Source organism: Takifugu rubripes, chromosome 3 (assembly GCF_901000725.2).
Source record: "Takifugu rubripes chromosome 3, fTakRub1.2, whole genome shotgun sequence".
Classification (NCBI taxonomy): Eukaryota; Metazoa; Chordata; class Actinopteri; order Tetraodontiformes; family Tetraodontidae; genus Takifugu; species Takifugu rubripes.
The window spans coordinates 14,549,195-14,565,536 of record NC_042287.1 but is presented as its reverse complement, the minus strand read 5'-3'; the positions used below and the strand labels follow the sequence as shown (position 1 = coordinate 14,565,536).

The following is a 16,342-nucleotide window of genomic DNA, read 5'->3' as shown; positions in this document are numbered from 1 at the left end:
TCTCTGCTGAGTCTGTTTAGTGGAACGTGAGGACTTATGGAGGTTTTTGTTGTTGTTGTTTGCATCGTCTCGATGAACTGGTCATTTTTTAAAATCCTCTTTATGCTTCTATGGGACCTTTGACATGCATCACGGTGCCAGTGTGGCTCATCATGGGTTTTTCCACGCTCACATGCCTGTTTGAAGGTGCTGCAATAGCGTCCAATAACACCTTCCTAGACACGCCGCTTTTACAGCGACCCTTCCGGAAGAGCGAGCTAGCGTTAGCGTCGCTGGCTGATCCCGGTGCTGAGAAATGGCTACAGACAGGGAACAAATTTCATTACTCTGTGTCCAGCTGGAATGTTCTGAAATGACCAAAAAAAGCAGCCCTTTTTTCTCTCTCTTTCTGTTTCACTGATTGAGATTTCATTGATTCCTTGTTGGAGTGCTCGTCGCTGGCCAATAAGGAGGGTGATTCACTCAGGGGACAGTGATAATTCTCCGTGACACACAGTGATGCCCGTTGGGCTCCAGACTGTCTGGTCCAGCGTCGGCATAAAGCGAAGGAGTGCGTCATATCTTAATTTACGCACTAACACGACTACTGAAAAAATTCTGACCACCGAACAAATGTTTAGCCAGCAGCTTTGTAATCTTCATTTAGATATTTTTCCTGGGCTGTGGCATTTTTGACCAACATTCATGCTTTATAAACTGTCAAACCCTGTTAGCCAGTGACTCGGTGTTGGATTAAAATCAGCCCTCGTGACTGTGGGAGTGATTCAGACCCACAAACATAATTCAGATAAACGGATGGAGCGAGCGAGAGAGATAGAGACAGCAGCAGACATCTACTGCAGCACACAAACAGCCAATAATGCTTCAGCTTGTTTATGATAGAGAGGTCTTTCTGTCATCATTTACATCCCCTCTTATGTTTTAGCGTTCAAATAAGCTAAAGAGTTTTTTTTAATCTATACTTTAGACATATGGTGTGATGAGATGCAAGAAGACAGGAGGAGAGGTTTGCAGCAGATTTAGGAAAGAAGGTTCATCCAAATCTAGCATGACTCTAATTTCCGTCCCAATTTCAACAATTAGCATCTCGTGGTATGAAAATGGAACATAAGAAGCTCACGCAGCAGAAGGCAGAAGAAGATATGTTAACCCTGAAAAACACAGATGCATAATGCATCTTTATTTAGGTTGGAAAAACACACACGCCAGGGATATACGTGACGGGTCGGCTTCGAGGTGAACCCCTGGAGCCAGCCCCTGCCTGGGAGCCCAGATCTTTTCTTTCCTACCAAAACTGGACAGTTTATGGAAGCAATCTGTAAGCCAAAGCAGCAGAATTCCAGCATCCAGCTCAGTAGAGAATACAGAGAAAGCTACGTATGTGAGACCAGGCGGCCAATATGGATCCATGACATTGTAGTGAGGGTGGCTGTGCACACATGACGGAGGATGGTGGGGGGTACTGCTGCATACGGCACCTTGTGAGCAGCATCGCGAATTTGGCTGGGTGGTGAGAGCCCGAGTGGACCGGAGAGAAGGGGGATGAAGAGATGGTGAAAGGGAAAAGGAGAAATAGGGGGGGATCCTCTCAGTGACAGGGATAGAAGGAGTAGAGAGAGGAGGAGGGGATTGGGAGAAACAGAGGTGGGGGTAGTCACAGAATGAGTGAGCGCGTGTGTGTGTGTATGTGAGAGTGTGTGGGAGAACAAGTAGTGCTGCAGTGGAAACAGTACGAGGAGGACTGCAGTTTCTGATGCTGATGGGAGCGCAGCCGAGGGACGGTCGCGAGGCATCGTAACATCAACCCCAAGTGCCTTCCTCCGGTGAATGGGCCAGTCTGTTTGGAGAAAACAGTTACGGAATTACGACAGAGCCGGTAAGGCTGTTTTTCAACTCCCTCCGCAGCATCGATTGAGCTCCTTCTTTGAGGGATCTGGTGTAGAGTTAGAGGAGACGCCGCTTTGGCCGACCCGTTTTGCAGGCTGTATCCCACTTTGTGCCTCCCGTTTGTTAGTTTAAGCATGCACAGGAGCAGGTGCTGCGTGCACGTCGCCGTCCTCCGCATGGGCTTCCAAACTTTAATACCGGCTCATTTATAAGCATCCGTGAAAGGAACACAGGGAATTTCTTTAATCGCTGGGGAGGGGTGCTCACTGATGAAACAAACAAAAAAGCACAGCAAAAACGCTGCGTGCTGCCTTCACAGACCACAATCAGACAATCACGAGCCCTGATTGTCTTGATCTTCGGAGGAGGAGCAGCCAGCAGGAGCTGCGACCTGGCTGTATAGACAGTGGAGGGTGGGGGTTTTATAAAGTGCTGCAGGATGCTTTTTTTCCCTGTTCCTTCTGTCTCTCATGGGACACGGAGCAAAAGCGGCACCGAGGTGACTGAAGCAAGGACAAAATCTATCCTGGACGCACTGTATCTCCGTCATGCACAACAGAGTTCAAAAGATCCTTCAGAATGGAAATGTTAATGAAGCATCTATGCAGGAAAGACTTATTTTAATGTCACCGAGTCTCATTTAAACCCAACCATTAGATGGAGCGTCACATGTCCTGTGTGGTTTCACAAGTATAGTAAACAAAGTGTGTAAGATGTAAAGAGGCTAATTTTTGTGTCATCATTCTGAGTGCAGATATCTGATGCCGAGCATGCTCTGCTGATTGTTGTTTTTAATATCTGGCTCTAAAACATTCAGGCATGCTCATTAAGTCTGCACCTCAGGCTGCTGCTCCCATCCATTCCCACAATGGAAAATATGTCGTTTCATACATACCCGGAAAATGAGATGCTTTGAATTTATCCCCCCCCTCCCGCCGTTTGGCTCCCACCACGACTGCAGCGAGGGCCCAGATGATTGAACTGTTGAGGAGGCTTATTGTATCAGCCTGGAGTGTCGCTGGAGTCGGTGTACCGTGTACCCACGTCACCCTGGTGTTGCACATGTTGACGGATGTTTAACCATGGACCCGGGGGAGGAGATAGAGATCTGTTTTCTGGCACATTTTCACCACTCTAATGGCAGCGGGTCAGCTGTTGGCAGCTTCTCACTCCAGGTGAAACCTGAAGCTTCCCGTCCTGGCCTCAGGCCATTTGACGGCGTGTCGCTGGCAGGCGATGGCGGCGTTAAACGGCCAGTCGCTGTCAACAGTCACAGCAACCCTGACGTGCCGCTTCTTAATCTTCACAGGGAAACGGCCCTTTTTCCGAGTTTTGCAGAATTTTGTTGTCAAACATGGTGGGAATCTGCGCCGGTCGCGGCGCGGGGCAACGCGGCGCCGTGGAGAATGAGGGACAACATTTTCAGCGCGTTTCATCATGCTCAGCTCAAGTTTGTGTAACGCCTACAAAGTCGCAGCAAAAGCCTCCAGATTTAGGACAGCGTTTTCGTTTTTTAGCGGTTTGACACGCTGGAAACAAAACACACTTCTACGCTTTCCGGATGAAAGAGATGGAAATTTTCAAAGGGTTTCACGTTGTCACGGCCGACAGCACTTATCTTCACGTGGCACAAACACTAGAAGCACGAGAGCTCCGAACTGATGATGTTTTATCTGCTTTGAATGCAAACAGACGAGCCAATCTTTCATCCTAAAAACAGGCAGCTGATTTCTGCTCAACAAGCTGAATTGTCATCTCAGAACTGCGTCTGCTGGTCTAGAAACCCTCTCAAACCCCTTTCACCAGTTATTATAGACAGTTTCCCAGGAGATTATGCACTTAAACATCTCACAGCTTCCATCTAAAGAGTGTAGCCTATCTCCACCCCGGCAGGACCTCTGTCCTTTTTCGCCTTTCCTGCTCAGAGAATCACATGCAGATTGGGTCACTGTCTCAGTGACAGCATGATTAATCGACCTATCGGGGGACAGGGAAAGGGGCTGGGCTCGGGGGAGGGGGGACGTTTGGCAACTGGTTGTAAATGATCCCCGCCGCTCCTCGCTCAGCATTCAGACCTCGGCTCCTCCCATCAGCCTCAGAGGTCCCTCCTGATAGCAGCTGAGTCACCTCCAGCCGCAGGTGAGAATGAGCATTGTCTTATCTGCAGAAGGAATGAGCCTCTCTGGAGCACCCTCTCCGGCCTGAGCGAGGTCGTTAGCAGAATGATGCGCATGGCTTTCTGACGTTCTTATCGCTTCGGCTGCTCTCAGATCTGCAGGGATTTCCCGTTGTTGACAAAGTGACTTCAGTTGCCACGAAGACCCCTTTGATGGATGGTTGCCGTCGCTCCTCGTCGTCCTTGTGGAGTTCAGGATTCAAAGCTTTTGTGCACATCTGAGGACGGATGCCAGGTTCTGATAAATGTTAGTCTAAGAGTTAAACACAAACCACGGCGTTGAACACCAAAATTCATTCGATTTAAAACCACACATGAGAGAGTGGTGCAAGAATGCGTCCTCCACCAAACACCTACACACCCACTGGCTCAATGTCAAGATTCACAACATATAGGCTGAGAAGTGCTACTTTATAGGGAAGGCCCACAGAGACTAGACATTCATTGTTATATGTCACTGGTGACAGATGGGATCATCGGAACGTAGGACCTGGTGCGGTTGTCAGATGGAATTTTAATATATAGAGACATCTGCTGGTCGCAGCGTCTATAAATACAATGGGAATACGTAGAGCTATGGTGCAGTCGGCTACATCAGATCTGAGGTCAGTGTTTTGGTTCTATCCATTAACAATGCAGATTTCAGATCCAGATATCATTTTATGTATATCCAGTAATTTTATTCATTGAATGTCCAGTTCTCTGCCATTGAAATGAATTTTCCAGCTCATAAACCAAAATAAACTCTTAGGGTTTCGCGCGGCACCTCGTCCCGGCGTGGTAAATCGGCGGCGCAGGCGTCACTTTTCTCCTGATAATTCTATTGAAACTTGACCAAAATGAGAGCTTTAAAACTGTGGGAGCCCCAAGTCCATTTCAGCAGGGGTAAATTACCATGAAGTAGCAGGAGTTTAGGAGCAAAGCTGCACATTATCTCTAATTGAAAGAATTCCACCGTCTCGGCTAAGCTACAGCTCCCCAAACAGTAATGCTCTATCTGATGGATCTAATAAAACATTATGCATCGTGCACCCGACGTCTCAATTTGGAAGAAGAACAACAGGGCGTGCCTAACAACACACAGGTGCAGTTTCTATAACGTACGATGTGCACCCTCTGACTAATAGGTTAAAAAAAAGAGCACTTGGATGGTTATTAAAGTGAAAGCTGCACAGGATGCACAGCTAGTTCAGCTGGAGGCCAAACTCTCCACCCACACATAACCTATGATGTGACAGATGGCGGGGGCCTCAGTGGGGCCTCATGATTGCGCTGCGTCTTAGACCCAAGTGGCCTGATGGCCTGTGACAACCAGGCAGCCATTGCTGTTGTTTTTCCCTCAAACGCAGCAACCTTTCCACGGTGCCGAATATTCAATACTTAATTTGCCGCCCGGCTGCCTCTGACTGTTGCCCCGGGCTGCGGTCACATGACCCCCCTTGACCAGTTATGCACCCGGTCACAGAAGTCGTTTCGAAAGATGTTTGTTGCTGCTGAAACATTTGCCCGCATGACATTAATATGGATGAAAATATAAGAAATTCACCAGACACACATGAATACACGCGTAGATTGGCCACGAGCAGACAGCTGCTTGGACCGCAGCGGCGGCAAGTTGTCGAGACCAGAGAGGGAAGAAAGGAGCATCTGGCTGTAGGTAGTTAATTAACTGCTGTTTTGAGCAATTGTTGTGGTGTAATGAATCAGCTTCATGGCTTCTGCTCACTCTCCCCAGATCGGAGCCCCGATTGTCCAAACTTTGGGTAGTTCCTGTTGTCAGGCCGCAATCAGCCGGTCGGCGCGTGCATGATGGAAGTGTCGTGTTGTGGTGTAAGTGGGACCAAGGACATGTAGTTATTATCATTAGTTTGATGGGTGGGAGGTAATTAAGGATGAGCTTTTAGCCTGCGGACATATTTGAGCGTTGCTGAGTGACTCATATTTTCTCTAATGATGATGAACCAAGTGAATGATTTGATTGTCCATTAGTGTGCAGGAATATGTTTTAAATTTTGTCCTACTTATCTTATTTGTCTCTAATATCCAGGGAGGCCGCATAATTACCTCCAACAGGTGTGGACTGGCCTGTTTAACACACCATTGTGGTCAAACTGCTCGTTGACAAGAGAAAACTGCTGCTGCTGCATCGTTCAGCTCCGTTTCAGGTGCCTCTTGTCTGTAATTCCATCATAAAAACAGCCTCAATAGTGCTTTCAACGCGCCAGAACCCAAATAAAGGCAGCTTTATGCACAAAGTCCGTGCCCGAGGTAAACTGAAGGTGCCATAGATCTAAACCTCTCCAACCTGTCCCAGTTATTAAGTGCATTTCCTCAAGCCCATTAGGGTTTTATATTCTGGTACCTGTGGTGAAACGACAATCCGCCAACGCAAGGAGGGAGAAAACGGCACATACTGCACGAGTTTGTTCATTTGCTCGTCGCAGCGAGGTATCTGCACATTCGCGGAGAGGAAATAACTACAGCGGCGAAGGCCGGGCCCCGTTTACAAGCTTGAGCACGCTGAGCACTCAGTGATATCTCCTGATGATGGAGTTCTGCTTCAGCAGCTCGACTCTGCGGTCTCAAATAGCCAGACGATGCTATATGGACCTGTCCAACCTGGCAACTCACGCGAGCCGGAGATCGTAATACAAATGTACGCGAGCTATTTTAGGGTTGTTGCCAAATGAAATCAGACGTAGACGGGGTAGATAACCTCCAGATGGGAAATCAACTCTCCTGTGTATCCGGATCAAGTCTGCACCGGAAACGAGGCGTAAGATCAACTAGCAATAATCAAGCATGATTTAGCAACACGTGTACAGTGTTGACCGTCAGCCAGAGATTAGTTCGATTTTCATCTGTTTGAATAGACGGATAGAACAGATTAAGATCGTTTAACTGAAGCACGAGCAGCAGATCAGCATCTGCAGCAGTACCTTTTAAACAGTGAAACCACCTGTCCGGACTAAAGTTTAAGAAGTTTAAGTAAATTTTGAGTCAAATCTGTTTCGATTCTCCATGTTGCAGCGGCGATGAAAGTGCTTGATCCCAATCCAGCTCAGACTAGGGTGTTTAGTGATAAGGGCCGGATCGTGACCGTATGCTGTAACTGCACCACTCGGGAGCCCTGGAGACGAGCCAGATGAGCTCATTCTGATGAGTCCAGAGCAAACGAACGGGGAGGTGAAGCTAACAACATTAGGCTGTAATCTTCCCAGTACAGCCATTCTTTGTTGCGAGCTAGCTAACAGACCATCTTCTCTGAGGTAATAAGAATCCGGCCATGAGGGAGATTTAATCTCGCGATATGGAGATTAAATCACTGACCTTCCTGTTCGAAGCCTACTGAGATATTAGTCCGGCAAACGATATATTTTGGCATCTCTGATTACGCACCGTTCAGGTTCCCTCTGATTTATCAGCGCCTCGATACGGTGACGGCACTGGCCAGTCTGAAATATCACATCCGATGTTTGATGGATCACAGTGAACTTTGCGACTGACACCGGTATTCCTCAGAGGACGACTGCGAAAGATGTCGTTTATGAGAGGCTTGATGGCGGAGTCTAACGCCCCAGTTGTCAAACACTTTGGGTTTCACGAGGTGTCAAAAAGTGACGCTTTTGATTGATGTCTGGAGCCACTTCGCAAACGAAAGCATCAATTTTTGACGGCCTGGCGACACAACATCTTGCACATTTGCTCTTTATTAACTGAATTTGCTCAATTTTCATTTTTCACCAGTGGGTGAAAGTTTCCATCTGGTCGGTAAAGCACGATACCTCAACATCTGTCCCGAGTTTTCCACGTATTTATGGATCCCAGATGATGTATCCGATGCCTTTGGCACTTCTCTAACTTGCTGCTGAAGCTGACATTTTCTGTATATTATTGAACGGTTTTGTGACAGCTAGCTATTCGATGACATCATTTATCATGGCACGTATAAATAAACAAACAAATGAATGCTAGCATCGCCTCAAAAGGATGAAAAATGATCAGCTCGCTGAGCTGCTTTTGTTTCGTTATATACTCAATGAAGCAGCAACGTGTTATTAAACGCAATTTCATCTATTTTCTTGACGCGTGCTTTATGTTGATGTCTCATGCATTAAGGCTTCATCAGTTGGGGATTGTATTTGAAAGCGAGTAAAGATGTGGCAGCGTACTGTATTGCGGTTAATTTGTCAGGGGCGAGTAGCCATTAAGAGCTGCCCATGAAGTGGCCGTAATAACTGTTGTAAATTAGCAGTCTGCGTCCTCTCTGCCCGTCCTCACTGCTGCCCTCCGAGGTGATAAAACGCCCGAGCACGTGCCCGTGAATGTTAAGCTAAGTGCTCTCTCTCGCGCCAACTTGGGGGGGGCAAACAGGATGAAATGCACATAAAGGTGAAAGCAGGCGCTTTTAACGGCGAGACAATATCAACTGTGGCGTGCAGAGTGGGGACGGCGAGGCAGCGGGCTGCCATTTTCCCGAGCAAATCACGTTGAAGCGATCAGTCCTCTTTCTGAGTGATATCAACAGTGGGTCTGATATCTGTCAAATTATTTCAGATTTCAGGCCTCGGTCTTCGTAGTAGCAGCATAAGTTATTTACAGATGCGTATTTTGAGAGGCATAAACAGATTCTGGGCAGTGAATAATATAAGCTTATCCTTTCGGCAGCCTCCCTCAACTGAATCATTTATAGGCAGCAATAAATAGACGCCGATTCGTTCTCCGTCTGCAGTTTTTGCCGACATCTTTTTTTCTACGACTTTGATGAAATCAGCAGCAGAATCCTCTCGTGTTTGCCGTCTCTCTCCCCATTCTGAAGGTAGTTCTTGGACCAATCACTCATCACGGGGGGGTTCTGTCGCGCTTGTCGCACTTGTGATTTCTGGGACTGTTAAGAGCTCTGACTCAACGCCGGTTTGACCCGAGGAAACATGGCTGCAGGATGGATTGTGGCTGTTCATTTTGTTCCCGTCCATGAGTAAACGTGTCTCCTGGCTCTGGTGGTCTGTTTACAGGGCACCAGCCAGGCCGAGGACATTTGCGGTGTGATGAAATTTAAGTAACTCTAAAGGTCTGGAATTACATTCTGCATCATTTCTCTCCAGTTGGATGTCAGTTTGGTTTGTTTTTTTCCATAATTTTTGCTATTTTCCTTTTATTGTGTTTTCTTTCTCAGGTCCCTAGTCGATTTTCACTGTTTACACGATGTTTTATTTGTATTATTTCCTGCCCTTATTCTCTCTTGGCACCGAGGTTGTTGTCTTTTTCATTAAGTTGATCTAATATAGGGAAGGTTTTTACTTTAATTTTACTGTTTTATTGTTATTCAATAAACCTCACTCTTATCCTGCTGCCATCTAGTTGAAGAAACAAGGACATTTGCATTATCTTTCAGCAATTTCATTTGCAAAAGTATCAAATAAATATATTATCGAAAAGTCAGTGATGTTTGGATACGTGTGTGTTTGTCTGAGGGCGGCTTTTCCTTAATGTGCTCTCCCCAACTTTTTTCTCCAGGGACCCCGTGTGCAGCCTAAATGCCGAAGTGGAACTTGTTCAAGCACCAGACAACGCCCATGGTTGCTGCCAAGCCGACGGGGGCCAGTGCCTTGACTGTGACCCCAGCCCCCGTTGCATTAGTCTCGGCGGAAAACTCCACCGAACCCGTCAACAAGAACGATGCCTTCGACGAGATCAAAAACAAATTCCTGAATGAAATCGACAAGATTCCTTGTGAGTCCTGAGCAAACACTTAAACCTGATCAGATGATTTGAATTAATGTGACACAGCAATTATTTTGGAATCCGATTGTCTGGTTCGCCACCGGCATTGACAGTCTTATAATGTCTTTATTCAGTATTGATCACTGGCTGCCCTTCCTAATGGCTGAGAAATCCAATTTTCCCTCTTTCTAATTGCTAAGCTAGCACCTTCCACTGAATGTATTTAGCCCCAGACAGGAAGTGAGCCGAGGGACGGACCAGCCAAATGTCACAGTGTGTGTTTTCCCCTCTCGTCTTTGCACTGTCGCAGTGCCGTCCTGGGCCATCATCGCCATCGCCGTGGTCGCTGCTTTACTCATCGTGACGTGCTGCTTCTGCATCGTGAAGAAATGCTGTTGCAAGAAGAAGAAGAACAAGAAGGGCAAGAAGGGGAAGGGTGACATGGGAATGACGAACCTGAAGGGAGGAGAGGTAAGTTCCACCAGTGGAGGCCGCGTCACCGGCGAGGAAATTTACAACCTGCGTTGTAGAAGAAGGAAAATGAGGCCAAATGCTCATGTTTATGAGGCTATTATATAACAGATTACAGTATAGCTTTGCTTAACATCGGGAGAAAGCCTACAGAAGCTTTTTTTCTGACTTCTTTCATTATGTAAAAATGCTCCAGAACAGTGTTTTCCTATTATATGACCACCAATAATAATAATAATAATTGAAATGTTTTTTTTTTTAACTGATCCATGGATTTCTATGGATATTTTTCAGGTGCTTATTGTCTTAGTTCATCATGTTTTAATTTTTCTCTTTAATTTATTTTTGTCTTATTCAGTATACCTGTCATGAGTGTTATTGTCCATTTCTCTCATTTGGTGTTTGTGACAGGGGAAAATGACAGCACTAGCGGTGTTTCGAATGGCGTTGTGGTCAGGGCTCACGATTGTTGTCTTCCCACACCCACAATTGATGATCTGGCAAAGTGCTAGCTAGAACTTCATCGGGTTTCACACGGAAGAGCCCTGCTACCACGAAATCTGGCTTTGTGAACGCGGAGGCATCCCAATCTGTCATTTTCCTCTTTTTGACAGTGTAGCTGACTGCATTTGCTGTGATGATCTTTCTTTGGTGTCTGCTGTGAGTTCAATCTCTGCCTCTGTCTCTGCTCTCCTCCTTCCTGCTTTGTGTCTTATGTGTGCTCCGTGTATCATGACTGTGGTGGACTTCTCTTGCTACGGTAGGTCTGACAGCACGCGGCGCCCCTCTCTGGCCACTCTGTGTAAGCGCAGACCCGGGCAGGGAGGGAGCGGTGTGGTGGTGTGGGAGGGCTGGGCTTGGATGGGTTGGATTGCGGTGATGATGACAATGAGTGCTTTGGCTTCTTCAGTTTTTCTGTTTTTTTTTAATGCAAGCTTAGGCGCTGCGGGTGCTTGAGGAATCGATGAGAGTGATTAAGCTGCTTCGCAAAAATCCACAGAACTGACATGCCGCACCAACTGCTCTGTCTTGAAAACCCAGTTTTGTCTTGATTTTGTTTTTGCCAAAAAAAAAAAAAGGATTCATGAATATGTATTTTAGTGGACATGGTTTGAAATGAATATGGATCTCATCCTACTGTTGAGCCTTTGAATGACGAGTGCACTCAGCAAATCACTAGAGCTCACAAACATGCATGTGCAAGGAGCAAGCTGGAGTTTGTCCGATCGTGGCCGAGTCTCGACTCAACTGGCAGCTTTGAGCATGTTTCCACCGTAACCAAAACCAGACCAGCCAGTGAATTCACCCGCTCTGCAAACACATGTGGAAAAGTGCTCAGAGTTGCCGCGACCGATGAAGCCGTATGTGCACGACAAACCGCAGCGTGCGCTCTTGCAGTAGGTACCATTGAATGGCCACAACTTGACTTGGGAGTAACGTTCCTGGATGACCCATGCTGCTGACACACGCAGCGACGCTCCGTCCTCTTTCCCTGAAGTGCTTTGGCTTCAGTGAGGCAAAATGGTAGGCTAGCAAATGTTTGCCCACATTTTCAGGCTCGATTTCGATGATTCACCGTAAAAGCCGTGCAGTTTAAATGCATTTCATGGTGAAAAAAAAAAAATCCCCTCAGTAACGACTGTAAGGGCACCAGAAAAATACAGAGACTCAGAACTTTTTCTCACTACATGTGTGCAGACATAATTTTCCACAGAGGATTAAGCACAACTTTTATCCTAAATATAGGTAATTCATTTGCAAAGGAACCTGGATTCTGCATTGTGCGGTCTGGCATGCTTGAATGAAAAAGCATTTTCGCACATTAAAGATAAAGAATGCCGCATACTGTAGACGCTATGTGCTCATGAATACAGTATGTTGGTGAGAGGAGGGCAGATTTAAGCATGCTCGAGAGCCCGTGTGCATGTAAGAACGTGTGAGTGTGTGTGTGAGTGATGTGCGTCATGTATGGGTGTGACTTGTTCCTCTTCCAGCTCAGCAGTGAGTAGCTGGATCCTGCAGTTTTATGAAGACATCAGTGTTTATCAAGAAGACAGCCATAGGAAGGGAAATGAGATAGGATCCAGCTTCCACATTAATAAAATCTGGACTCACATTAGATCAGTCACCACTGAATCTGAGGCCGTGGAAGCCTGCGGAGTCACTGAGTCCGATTTCAATGTGAACAGGGAAGTCGTGACTTAGCTTCAAGCCCAATGGGCAGTCAGTGAAGGGCAGAATCGGATTTCTACATAACGAAGAGTCACAGTGGTTCTTTTGAGAAAATCAAGTGGAAAATCTGGATTTTCGATAAGAAAAGGGAAGATACCATTAAAACCAGTCAGCTGCAATAACAGTAGTTAACTGTTTTTAATGTGTGTGACATTTAGATGTCAGGAAAGGATAAATATTATAACAGGAGCTGGAGTAGCAGCTATTCATCAGACATATTTGGTGGGAAGACATCTGCGTGCGGCTAGTTTGGGAGAAAAGTCTGAGGAATTACTGCGTCAGTGGTTCGACTGAATTGCATCTGTAGCTCTGCTCCGTCCTTCATTCCTGTCACGGAGGACGCTTGGCTTCCTGTGACAACATTTTAGAATTGTAAATACAGTAAACAGCCGTGCGGTGCAAGGGTTGGTGGGTGGGAAAAACCGCTCCTTCAAGTGCTTGAGTTGGAATATTTTCCTCTGCGTGAGGCTTCTCTGTCACACATTTTTAGTTGTTTTAAAAGCCCTCGTATGGCTGCAGGAGTCAGATTTACGTTGACGTGTGACAGTGATTAAGCTTTTTCGACACGTTTCTTCTTGGTTGCTCCAGGTTGTTTATTATTCTGAAAAAACCCTAATCGGTTTCCTGCAGCAGTAAAACGATTATACCGCCTTGCCGAGCAAAACGCACTCGGTTTCCTGCTTTGCAAAGCTGCATTTCCCAAGAAAGTTTGGATAAGGTTAGAAAAATGATGATTTGAAACCCACTAAGGCCCCATAAACAACAGAAATTACATAAATAACACATCAACTGTTGAAACTGAACCAGCATCTGTGATTCTAGCCACTTTTGAGCTATTTTGTAAGAATAAAAACAACTGACAACACGAATGAAAAAAACATCAGACCATAATCATTTGAGCAAGATCTGCAGTCCCACTTCTGAAAACATTTTAGTTTCATTCTGAAGCATCAAATGTAACAGAAACTCCAACATGAGCCCCTTCACCCATCTTAATTCCCTCTATTTTAAACATGGCATTAAATATCAGCTGATGATTTTCTCTCACTCTTTCTTAAAGTTCGGACCTCACACGTTCTCTCGGTGCTACTTTGATTTGAAGGTGGGGGATCCAAATCTTTCCTTTCATATATTTCACTTATTTTCTTTTTGAATTTGGCAGGATATTGTCAGGCATATCTGTCAAGATATCCGACTGATCTTTTTATCTTTTTGCCTCATTCTCACTGTCCCCTCGCTTTGTGTCTCACCATCTCAAACTTGTATGGGGGGAAAACACGCATAAGGGTTGAATAATAAGAGAAAACAGCACATGGCGTCAACAGGAAATGTGAAATCAAGTCAGGTTGCAACTGTGGCCATCGATGAACAGAATGCACTAGTAACACCGGGTGAGGTCAGGCGGGTAAGTGGCAGGTAGGTGCTGTGACTAACCCGACGGCTGACGGCTGAGGTTTAGCGTTTAGCAGAGCCGTCTCCTCACAACGGACCTCTCACTCGTCCCTTCTGTCTTTGCAGAAACAACAGGAGGATGACGATGAGGAGGACGACGTGGAGCCGGGCCTGACCGGAGACGAGAAGGAGGAAGAGGTGAAGGAGAAAGAGAAGCTGGGGAAGCTGCAGTACTCCATTGATTACGACTTCCAGGAGAACAAGGCAAGCCGTCAAAATACCTTCAGAGATGGATTCTAACCAGTAGTAGTGAGCAGAGTGAAGCTTTCTGTCAGGTGATTCTCAAAGCTCTCCCTTCTCTCTCTCCCCAGCTGGCCGTGGGAATCCTGCAAGCCGCCGATCTTCTCTCCATGGACAGCGGCGGCACCTCGGACCCGTACGTGAAGGTCTTCGTCCTCCCTGACAAGAAGAAGAAGTATGACACGAAGGTTCACAAGAAGACGCTCAACCCCGTCTTCAATGAGACCTTTTCTTTCAAGGTGAGCAGAAACGTCTCGGTTCAAACTAGACCTCCGTGCTGGTGTTTAATGTTGATTCCTTATACATTCACCTCGGCAAAGGCCTTTTGGACTTCAAACCCCTCCTCGCCGTGACAATTTGTAGCAAGGAGAATGTCATAGCGAATCAAATTAAAGGGGACCGCCGCCTCTGAGGCACCTTGCCTGCTGACGCAGCTTAGAAAAAATATAAAACAATTCAAGCTGCTTCTCCCGGTCAAAGTCAGGTCGGTTGTGCTGAGGCTGCGTCCTGTTAAATGAGGCGATTTTCAGCCCCCGGGACAAAGTCAGAGCCCACATCGGCGTCTGGTTTGGATCAGACGTGCACGCTAAACGTGCGATGTGTCAAAACCCTCCTGAAGGCTGCACGCCTGACCGGAATGGCTTTTGAATTCCAGATTCCGTTCCAAGAGATGGGCGGGAAGACTCTGGTCATGTCAGTTTATGACTTTGATCGCTTCTCCAAACACGACGTCATCGGGGAGATTAAAATACCCATGAACACCCTTGACCTGGCCAAACCCATCGAGGAGTGGAGAGACCTGGACAGCGCGGATCAAGAAGAGGTGAGAATGGCTCTTTTCATGCACTATTCCCACTGACGTGCGCGGAATTATGTTTTTTCCCCCCAAAGCTTTGGGCCAGAATTGATTTGTCTGTGTTTAAAATATTCAATTCAACATGGTCACAACAACACAAAGCAACTTATCGCACCTTTGAAATGAAGAAGAAAAAGCCCCAAAACAAACACATCAGTAGTTCAACACAGTGTGCACGAATGCATGAAACATTAGAGGAAAATGCAGCTTCTGCCACAGACTCATATTAATGCTCCCCCCTCGGGGCCTTTGTGCTCACAGCCGGAGAAGCTGGGTGACATTTGCATCTCTCTACGTTACGTCCCCACTGCTGGCAAACTTACCATCTGCATTCTGGAGGCCAAGAACCTGAAGAAAATGGATGTGGGCGGTTTATCAGGTACGCACCAAACCCGGCCTCAACATCACAATAGCGGGTAATTCTCATGTTCGTGGTTCCAGAGGTGACACTTGAAATGTGGAAGCCTGTAGTGCGACTGCGGTGTATAACGGAGTGTGTCTGTAGGCAACGCCATGAGGCTGTTCCTGCTCCGCTCACATGCTGACACTGCAGCACTTAGCGTGCACTACCGCCCCCATCCGTATCTCCCCGTTGGCCCCATCTGTCGGTTCACCGAGGAACTGCAGCCGAGGTTGGCGCCTGATCAAAGGTCTCTGTTTCAGATCCCTACGTGAAAATCAACCTGCTGCAGAACGGAAAGAGACTCAAGAAGAAGAAGACGACAGTGAAGAAGAACACTTTGAATCCGTATTACAATGAGTCCTTCAGCTTTGAGATTCCTCTGGAGCAAATGCAGGTAGAGTCAGAGTCATGATTCACAAACCTGAGCACGAAAAGGGCCAAATGAAAATGCTCTTTGTTCATCTTAAAACAGGAAATATGCACCACTCAGCAAAGTTCATGTTTTATTTTTTGATTTCTTTTCTTTATGTTAACATAATGGATAGTAATTAGACTAGGAATTACAACATAAACCTGCTTCTTTTTATTATTGCTACTTCATTAGCACAAAAAATTGGGCTTTAATTAATCCATCAACAGCTTTCACTTTTACAGAATTTACTCATGCCTCTATGGTGCAGTTAGGGCTCCCACCAGCAACCATTTGGCTTCTCTAAAGTCTCGGAGTGTTGCCACCAGCCAACCATTACTTCAGCCAGTTACTGCTACTGGCCAAAGCAGTGATCTAACAACTCATACCTACTGTTAAACACAGCCCCCCCGCCTGGTGTCCATCTACATCATCCATGATCATGATTAGAGACTCGGTATTTTCTGATGTGTGTCTCCTGCTCTGCTGCCG

At 46.5% G+C, this 16,342-nt stretch overlaps 1 protein-coding gene across 6 annotated transcripts in view; it reads left to right on the top strand.

Moving 5' to 3' along the window:
- Window positions 1–16,342, top strand: part of syt2a (synaptotagmin IIa) — a 38,187-nt gene that overhangs the window by 20,944 nt on the left and 901 nt on the right. For 4 of the 6 annotated variants that reach the window (XM_029833699.1, XM_029833696.1, XM_029833698.1 and 1 more), the window contains 7 exons: window positions 9,581–9,796; window positions 10,098–10,258; window positions 14,009–14,146; window positions 14,254–14,421; window positions 14,838–15,005; window positions 15,300–15,417; window positions 15,702–15,835. In XM_029833699.1, coding sequence (XP_029689559.1) covers window positions 9,601–9,796; window positions 10,098–10,258; window positions 14,009–14,146; window positions 14,254–14,421; window positions 14,838–15,005; window positions 15,300–15,417; window positions 15,702–15,835 — 1,083 coding nt within the window. In that variant the 5' untranslated portion in view covers window positions 9,581–9,600. Of the gene's footprint in view, window positions 1–1,659; window positions 1,877–9,580; window positions 9,797–10,097; window positions 10,259–14,008; window positions 14,147–14,253; window positions 14,422–14,837; window positions 15,006–15,299; window positions 15,418–15,701; window positions 15,836–16,342 lie in introns of those variants that run through there. The other 2 variants (XM_029833697.1, XM_029833700.1) reach the window with 2 other exon arrangements.